A 9,824-nucleotide genomic window follows, 5' to 3' on the forward strand; every position below is an offset into this window, starting at 1 on the left:
TCTAACGATAAGTGTCATTAACTTCTGTATGAAGTAGGCGTAATATTGAAAGTAATCCATCTTTCGGGTGTATTTTTGTTTTACTTTTAGAAGACAGAGAGTTGCTTTTACCACCGACGAAAAATAGCGCGACAATTTCTGATTTGGAACGCGGGCGACAGTATACGATCGTCGTGTCTGCAGTCTACGACGGAAACGTTCGCTCTCCGTCCCGGAAACTGATTGTCTCGACTGGCGGCGAAGACAAAAACGAACTCGCAGTTAGCGACGAAGTCAATCCGGAAAAAGAACCAGGTTTCTATCCAATCTTCCTTCCTCGTACCATACCTACTATACGACCATTTTTTTGCTTTCTGTTTCTCTCTCTCCCTCTCTCCCTCTCCCTTGATTTGTTCAAGGATCTCGAACCCATAACGGGACAGGGAATTGGGTAATAATACAACTCACGGGGAACATCTCTTTCAAGTTAATTGGGACGTAGATCTTGCATGTAGTCCCAATCGAGCTGGCGCGATCGTCTCTCTGTTGGCTGAGTATAGAGTTTATCACGTGCAGGACAAACTTTCTATCCTTGAAGGGGATTGGGTATAGTTATATAGAGATCCTCGGTTATCAGAGGGTAGTCAAATTCGGCTTGCTCTACAGCCTCGTCTTGAGCTGAGACGTTCGACACGTGAGAGAATCTGATGCGCAGTAACCTCAGCCGTGACATACGAAGCTATACCCTTCGAGTTGTATTATTGCTTTGATGAAGAGCGCGTTAGAGACTAGTAATTACCATTCTTATGGTTTCTACGCTTCTTAAGGCATACATTTACCGTACTAATAAAAGTGCCGTAATTCTAGAAAACTATATATTTTTGAACCTTACGTATCCTAGTATGATATCCGGTCCTTTAGAGACACTTCTAGCTATATTACACAATGTCCTTGGTTCTTATATTTCTCCCTTTTTTTGTGGCGTTCATCTTCCGCGCTCCATCCCATTTCCTACTTCAGGAATCAGGATTATTTTTTTTTTGTTCTTTCTTGAAGCACGGGATAGCTTCCTTTTTGGGCGCGGGTGCATGATGGGAAGGTTCAACGGTATAACTCGTAAGCGTACACGCGGCGGTACTGACTCCTTTTTTCCATCTCGGGTCGTTGGAACATCATCTTATAACGGTGTTTCGCATGGCCGAGCTGGCTACCCACCATACAAAAGATAAAAGATCTAGCTTAGCCAAGGCCCGACAATGATTTTTCTTTTTTTTTAGCTCGTTCTTTGTTTCACTAGTTGCGCTGGCGCCCGTTTAATTAACCGTTCTTTTCAACTTGCCACCGGATAGTTTTAAATCAGACACTCCCCCTGGCGGACATGTGACGTCTCTACTTTTGCGCTGCTTTTTACCAACTAAGATAGGTTGAATTATGAGCTGATCAAGGGGATATTCACTCTGGATTCAGTCGAGCAAATATATCACACGTTAATTTTTAAAATTAGGCTTAACAACTATAAAATTTAGGCTTAACGAAATCATTAAAGTGCACCACTTCTATGGTAATGCCAGTACACGTTTCTCAGTTTCTGTTATATAAATTACGTACTTATCTCTTTAGTGTTGCCCCCCCTCCCCATCAGGTACTTAATAATAGCGCTCTTATAATAAGAAAAATGAGTAAATTAGGCTTAGGAATTTAAATTTGCGTATTAATATTTGAACGTCCATAAATTAGGGTTACATTAATAAATCAGAATCAGGAGAGATATATAAGCTTAATTCAAAAATGATGTATGTTCATTTTTCGAGAGGTTGTCCGCGAAAGACATCAGAAACATAGAACATGCTTAATTTATGAAATCTCTTCTCCGGTTACAAGTTTTTAGCCTCATCGTATTAATGCGATGAAGCTGTTAGTTTAAGCCCAGACTAACGTAGTTGCTGTAGTAGTAAGGTTTTCCATTTTACTTTAGTTAGGGGTTAGGGCTTGACTAACTTGTTCGAAAGTATAGTCTCTCGTGCTTTTGAAAGAACGATTTGAAGATTAGGCTTAAGTAAAAGTTTTAATTTCTAACCAAGGCTTAGTGCAAATGTCACGTGATAGTCTCTCGTGAGTGACTCGTGCTTTTGAATGAACGGTTTGAAGATTAGGCTTAAGTAAAAGTTTTAATTTCTAACCAAGGCTTAGTTCAAACGTCAACAACAACAAATAACAACAAGTAGGCCTAAAAAGTCTTTCTCCAAAAGTAAATAAATTGAAGTTGACAATACGCGATGTGTGTTGTGGAGGCGCCTTGCACCTTGGGCCACCTTGTTCAAGATGGGAGTAGTTTCCCTGTACAGTTTATGTAAATGACGATATTTCGTTCCATACGAACGATTATTAAATGATTCAGAACGAGTTGAATATTAATGCTCGGGATAGATCTACAGTCTTGCGTTCAAATAATTGGAATCAATAGAAGCGAAGCCAAGGAGAGCCTTTTTCCAATCTCGGGCTTACCTCCAGGCTCCTTTGATAGTATTGGCTTCAATTTATCAAATAGATTATCGGAAAACTGGGCAGGACCCCCAAAAATTGTGATTTATATGATGAAGCTTTAGCTAGCGACTTTTAACTTATTACCGGCTACCCCAAGCTGCCTTCCTAAAAGATTTATTTCCGAGATTTTTTTTTCACTAGATTTATACGTGTGGAGTGAAAAGTGCATACGTTGAAGTGTAACTTACAAACATTGGGCTTTAATTCGTCCTGGGCGCGTTTGTTTATGGTAATGGGGTGTCTCTTGGGCCTTGGCGTAGTATTCTTCAGAGTAAAAATGTTACACTATTTATCACACTGAAGCAGACGACGCGTCATTTCCACCCATATTTCAAATTCAAATTAGGCTTAACACATAAACGTACTTGTGAAATTTATTCATATCGAAATTAGAGGGTGCTGGTTCTTGTCAATTTCTCTAACTCCGTTTAATTAGCTTCTGATGTCTATGTCAGCGATACATTTCGTTTTGTTAGGCTTAGTGATATTTTTAGTTTTTTTATCCGTTATTCTTTTTGATTTATCTCCAGGAATTTTAGGCTTATTATCGGGCCTTGGTCTTTTTAACAAGATTTTCCGTTAACGAGAATGTATATCCCAACACTGGCTCTTCGGGTTTCTATTCATTAACGCGATTAATTAACCCGATGTCCAAATTAGTGGACGGGATTTTCGTTATGACTTATTTTCATTATATCTGACGATCAATTAGGCCTTGTCCTACATTACAGCACGACGACGAAACCAAACCAAACCAAATCATTCATTCTGTCGAATTTTTCGGTTTTTCCATTTCCCTTTTTGGCAGCTCATTGTAATTGTAGTTCTCCGGGCACTGTGGCTTGCACTAGAAGGACCGAGTCATTCGTTTGCAGTTGCTACAAGGCTTACGATGGAAAGTGGTGCGAAAATTGCGCTTTTGAGTCTCTTAGAGTGGGCAAGCAATGTTTGGAGTGTCCTTGCACTAATATTACCTCGACAGGGAAGTGCGTTCTAGGTACGTATTGATTTTCTTTCAATTAACATTACACCCCTTCCCCTTTAGGCCCTCTTACAGTTTGACCGGAAGCGGAAATTAATGTAATGTGTCAAATCACGTGGGCTTCGTTAATTTTATTTTATGCGCGTGCCTAACACGTGGATATTGTAATAGGTCAGAATGAATTTAATTCGTAATAAGTTCTGACCAAGGCTTTTCGAAGTTTTAGTAATGCATTTAATTCTTGCGGCATTGAACACGTGTAAAACATAATCCAACACAATGATATTCTATTAAATTTAGTGTTAACATTGAAAATCACCGGAAATACTGATGGAAAACATTCAGCTAGGAATTTCAATCTGAAAATTCAAATTACGGAATTTCCCCTACACTTTGTCGCTTCAATGTTTTCATAGTCTTAACTTACTTTTAATTAACAAGACCGTACCTATTTAATATTGTAAAATTTACACCTGAACTGTTAGTTACTGTTCTTAGTGTTGACATAAAGTCTAGCCACCGGGACTTGCCTGCATGCACTATCTTTCATCTGGTCGACGGGCAGGGGGACAAAGTGATTAAAACTAAGAGGGACTTTGTCAGAAGGGTGTTCCTAAAGTGACTAATGTTTGTCGGTGCACTGATGGGAGGAGATTTTTCCGTTTTATTTTCCATACATGTATCGCAGCGTCAGACGGAGAGGCGGTATGCGAGAGTTGTCTACCCGGACATCGTGGGCCGACGTGTCAGGCGTGTTCGGCCGGATACTTCTGGAAGGAGGATCATTGCCAAGTGCAGGTTAACTGCTTGAGTTTCGCTCGATGCGCCGAGGACAAATCCGCTCCGGGGTGCGCTGATTGCGTTTGGCCACCAACTGCTCAGAAGAGCAATGCTGGTAAATGTAGGATTTCATTCTTTTGTTTATTTTTCACCACGCCACTTTTAATTGTAAGCCTCCCATACTCCTGGACCGTTCATAAATTTTAATACGCCCTTCACATATTTTTACTTGATAAAATCTGGATACTCTAAACGTATACAACTTCGACTTTGTGAACGGTCCCTTTTGTTGTTCGATTTTTGGTGATAAAATCAAAATTTCGATCGAATTAACGATGTCCAACTTTAAATTTTTATCTTTTTGGAGTTTCAAAAAGGATGTTAGGATCGAACTTCGAAGTATAATGCGATGGTTTTATGAGCGATTTTCAGTCTATTGCCGAATTTGCCCTATTGGACACACCCAAAACAAGTTATGATTGGAACGTATTACGGATGACGCTTATTTAATTAAGGGGTCATCCATAAAACATTCTAATCATAACTAGGTTTGTGTGTCGACCCATAGACCCCACTGTTCTTCGGACCTGCACTGTTTTTATAATAACAATAGTGCTATCTCAGTAGTGACGTCAGTGCCTAGGTAAAACGAAACGGGCTTAGCTTTGGCAGTGGGTGGCCATGTTTGGTACCGGTTTGGGTAAACAGTATGGGTTACGTCACACTAAGGCTTCTCAGATAGCGCTATAAGTAAGCAAAGCAACCTGATCCCAACCTCCTCAGATTGAACCTAACCTCAACAATATTAAAGCTAACCTAACGCGAACAAAATTAAATACAATCTAACCCTAAACCTAGGGTCAAATTGCCATCTTATCCCCTAAACCGTATAAACCATTTTGCGTAAATGTTTTTCTATACTATAGCTCAGTCCATCGCGGACGGGACAATTCCCTTGGTGGCGGTTATCGTGACGTTAGCCGTCATCGTTCTTGTAGCTGGGATGGCGACGTGCTATCGTTATTGGACGAGACGTCGAGCGCGACCCCGTCTACCCTTTTTCAGCGTGGAACAGCGACAAGAGAAAACCACGGAAGAAATTCACGTCGGATCTCCTTTCGAGTGTCAATACCAACATATCGACGCCTCTATTAGTCGACCCGGTTGGAACAACACGATGTCGCCTTTGACCACCGAAGTTGATCCTGACGCGATACACATCGTCAAGATTGCCACCGTGCGAGTTTGAGTGAGAAGGTCTGAAAAGGTCCAAACGAACCTTAACCTTAACTGACAGACAAACAATGTGGTCTATAACCTCGTATTGGTGTGAAATATACGTTTTTATATTAAATATATTAACCTTGGGATCAAGATAAATTTGCATGGACCATTTTTGGACACGCGGTGAGAGATGAAATAAATAAACACACAAACAACTCGCAACTGCGCCAATAACCTTCCAATTGGACGAAAATTAACTACAAAGCCAAAGTTTAAACTTATCCGGAGCTGCCGAACGCGTTCTTGGGTTTATAACCGTTTAATCGAGACATTAAAATTCGCGTAAAACTCGAGCAACTTGGTCCTTTTAATAGCGGCTAAAGTTCGGACGAAATTATAGTCGTAAAACAGTCTGGAAAACGTTAAATATTAAGCTAAACAAATTTGAAAAAAATGAAGACATCGGAGACGGAAACTAAACTCAAAATTATCTCCCGTTCTTAACTGGACTGGACTGGAATTTCGGGAATCTTTAATATGATGACATTGGAGATTTTATTTTAATTTTTAAACTTTGCGCAGGCGGCTTCAAATTTAAATCGAGCTTTTTTGGCTCTTTTAATTTAGGGCTTCGTGAAAATTGCGCCACAAAATCCCGCTCCCGCTCTTTTTCAATCTGAGAGAAACAAGAAATTTGAATCTTCAATTCTATATTAAAGTTTGGTACTCGAAAAACAGGTATATAATCATGAATATTATCAGCCCTAACTTGAATAAGAGTATTTTTGGCCCCCCATGAGACGAAAGTTTTAGATTTTATCAAAGCAGACGCTAGTCATTAGTTAGAAACATCATTGTTTCAACTGAATATCGTCTGCTCGAACCTTCTTTGTCTCCGACAGCCCGCGCCATAGTGAGGGGGTAAGCTAAGTGACGTAACTTCCAATATGGTTTCCAGAACCGAGGTAAGAGATAGGAGGAGGAGGAAATGTCATCATTACACCCCATAGTTAAGCCTATTTATTTGCCCCAATTTTTTAAAAATGGATAATTCATTTTTCCTCCCCAATACTTAAGCCAAGGCTTAACGCGCGACTTTCAACTGACACATCTGGTTCACAATGACGCATCGTCCGCTTCAGAAATCAGAATCGAAACGTTTCAATATTTTCGACTCTGAAGCAGACGACGGACGCGTCATCGTGGCCCTGATTTGTGAGTTAGAAAACGCGCTTTAAGCCTCGGCATTTGGTATTGAAAATTGAAATTGTGTGGAAGGATTTGAAGTAATTCAAACCGATAGATCTTCTTACACGCAAGATGGAAACGTTTTCCATTTAACTGATACCCGATATTGAAGTCACAAGTGTAATCTGAAATTACTCGGCGTTACGGTAGAAAACAAGGAAAAAAAGAGCGGGAAATAAGAATCTAGATTCTAGAATCTTCTCAAATGGCGCGCGGATCAGTAGGTACAAAGAAAAAGGTCGTTCAACTTATCCCAGTTAATTCCAACACGAGCTAAACAGCCTGTAAGGTAACCTACCATCTATTTACGACATCCCTTAACATTATCTTCATTAACTGAGCTAAATTGAACGTGGGAAAAATCAAAGGAAGCGTCTTAACTCGGTTTCATGGGAATTTCTTAGTGGTTTTACTTGTTGCTGCCGCCGGGTTTATGTCTCGCCCTCCTTCCCAAAACTATACCCCTCCTATTAGCGACTGCTTATTGATATCTCATCCTCGTCTGTCTTCAAAGAAAAAAATTAATAAAAACCAAACCAAACCAAAGCCAACCGAAATGGAACAAAAACAATCTTTTTAACTGAAAAGAATATTTCTAATTAATATATTTCAGGCTTTTGAATAAATATTAATCAACTGCTAAGCCTAATTGCGAAAGAGGTCTTTTATTATTCAAACAAAACTAACTCGTTAATTTTTGAAGGAAAAAAAAAATAATAAAAATGTGCGAGAACAAATTAAAAAATGAAATAATTGTTGTATCAACATTACGAATATTTTTCCCGCCTTTTTTAAACGTGACACTCCCTAATTAACAACCCTACGTCAACGTCAGGGTTTATTAGAATATGGTTAGGGAACCCCCCCCCCTTCACTCCCCCACCCCCATCCTCTGAGAGACGTCTTATATAAATATTGTATTTAAATGGTTTTAATCTAAGATCAAATTCGCACTGCACAATTAACACTTCAAAAATGTATTTAATAAATAATTAAACTTCCCCACTATAGTATTAGTGCCTTTTTATAAAACAAATTCAAAGATTTGTTGCTTTGATTTTCGGCGTTTACCTTTAGTTAATTAAAAATTAAAGGTACATAGCAATTAAATATAATTATAATTATATACACCCAAAATTATTACAAAATTAATTTATTAAAAACATTATTTAAAAATAAATATTTTGCAAGGAGAAGCCGACATTCAGGGACTTTAGTCTAATGTATTTTCCCATAGCCCCTGTAGAAATGTTTCACCCGCTGAGCATCGGAATATCAGGGGAAAGCAAACATTTAGGGGCTTAACACAATTTTTTTTATTTTTTTTTAATACTTTATTTGGGTGCTTTTAACTTCAAAAAAAAATACTCATAATTATTTTCTACGTGACGTCACAATTGACCTCCCAATAAATAAATAAATAAATAATTTGCAATAAAAAATGATGTAGGGTATTTTGAGCTTAATATATATTTAAATTAATCATAATTAATAATAATAATTAATACAATATATTGATAATATTGATATATATTTATTTAATTAATCTAGTATCAATTTTTTATTAATCTTTATATATACATACCGTCATTTTTAAATTTAAAAATAAAACCCAGTTAACTAAACCGTTTTTGTATACCTCCGCCCAGGTATTTTTAAGGTAAGATGCTTTAAGCGAGAAAATAGTGTTTTAGCGGCTTGGACATCACCACCACGTGACCTTCCAAGCCGCTAAAAGACTACAGATCCTCCACCCAATTTTTTTTTACAAAAGAATAATTACCAAAACAATAATTCTCAATTTTATTTTAATGTATTTTTAATCGAAATAAATAAAAATACATTAATTTCAAACGAGGGGCTATTCACTCTACCAAAAGGGATTTCTCTAAAACTCTACCTTTGACAGTGATTACGGCTAACCATTAATCGGTGTAAAGGGAAGCAGAGTGATTAGCCCTCGATTCTAACTGAAAAATAAGCTAAATCATAAAGAATTTTAACAATAATTATTTTTAAATGAATAACCTAGTCAAGATTTTAATAAAAATAGTCAAAAAAAGGGCGTTTACGCCATAATCTAAAATATAATTTAAATAATATTTAAATCCTTTTTTTTTCTATTCAGTATTATTTTTGATTATACTATATCGGATTAGTAAAACGTATGGTTTTATATTACAAAGGGGTAATATAAGATTTGGAAATAAAAAGGAATAATAATAATGTAAAATTGTAATTTTCTCTCCCCCGTAGTTATTAGGCTATTTAAGAAAATACCCCCATCTATACGATTATAAAGAAAGCTTATATTTAACGCCAAGTGTTATTTGTACAGGTGTACAATAAAGTGATCTTTTTCTATAACTTGTCAAATTTCAAACGGTGATATTTTAACAGGAATGCATACAGTTAATTGGAATCATTGCGTACCCATGTATATATCCCATGTTAATTTCTATCAGGGCTTTGTGGGCCGGGCTTGAGAACGCTGATGGCTTCTTTCTAACACTGTGATATCATTGGTTGGTAGCAACGCGAGGTGTATCGCTCAGCGAGAGAGATTATTCACTAAGTAAAATTCAAGGTCATATATAATGATTAGTCTAGCTAGCTTTTCCCACAAAACCAGCCCAGATTCGTTGAGTGAAAATGGCTGGCACGTACACAATAATTCCTAGTAGCTGGTATTGATATTTTCTTTAAACCTTATTTTCTCGAAATCTGTTTGGTATAGGACCACGTTCTCGGTACCGTTCGATAGAGGACAATTTGGACTACCATCTTCCGAGAGCGTTTCAAATTCCGATAGTTTGTCAACAACGGTAATGTGAAATTGACTTTTTTTTTTGAACCTATTTCATTTTGTATTAGTGTTTGATACCATTGGATGGAGGACAATTACGTCTGTCGTGACGTTCGATTTAGCAGACGCCACTAAAGCAATGGCGAGGCAGTAGTCCTTATTTTTTAAACTAATTAAATTCTAATTAGTTTATAATAAGATTTATATATATTTATTTTTTTAATAATTTTCCTTTTTATTTAGAAATAGGCCATTCTTTTG

General features: G+C 37.4%; 1 protein-coding gene across 2 annotated transcripts in view; it reads left to right on the forward strand.

Moving 5' to 3' along the window:
* Positions 1-9,124, forward strand: part of LOC149718175 (uncharacterized) — a 126,096-nt gene extending 116,972 nt beyond the window's left edge. The window contains exons 3-6 of one of the 2 annotated variants that reach the window (XM_089870855.1): positions 91-294; positions 3,332-3,520; positions 4,194-4,406; positions 5,212-9,124. In XM_089870855.1, coding sequence (XP_089726981.1) covers positions 91-294; positions 3,332-3,520; positions 4,194-4,406; positions 5,212-5,534 — 929 coding nt within the window. In that variant the 3' untranslated portion in view covers positions 5,535-9,124. The remainder of the gene's footprint in view (positions 1-90; positions 295-3,331; positions 3,521-4,193; positions 4,407-5,211) is intronic. The other variant, XM_089870856.1, reaches the window with a different exon arrangement.
* The last annotated feature ends 700 nt before the right edge of the window (positions 9,125-9,824 follow it).

Source organism: Phalangium opilio, unplaced genomic scaffold (assembly GCF_054372755.1).
Source record: "Phalangium opilio isolate 3A_F unplaced genomic scaffold, DU_Popi_V2 ptg000002l_1, whole genome shotgun sequence".
In the NCBI taxonomy this organism is placed as follows: domain Eukaryota; kingdom Metazoa; phylum Arthropoda; class Arachnida; order Opiliones; family Phalangiidae; genus Phalangium; species Phalangium opilio.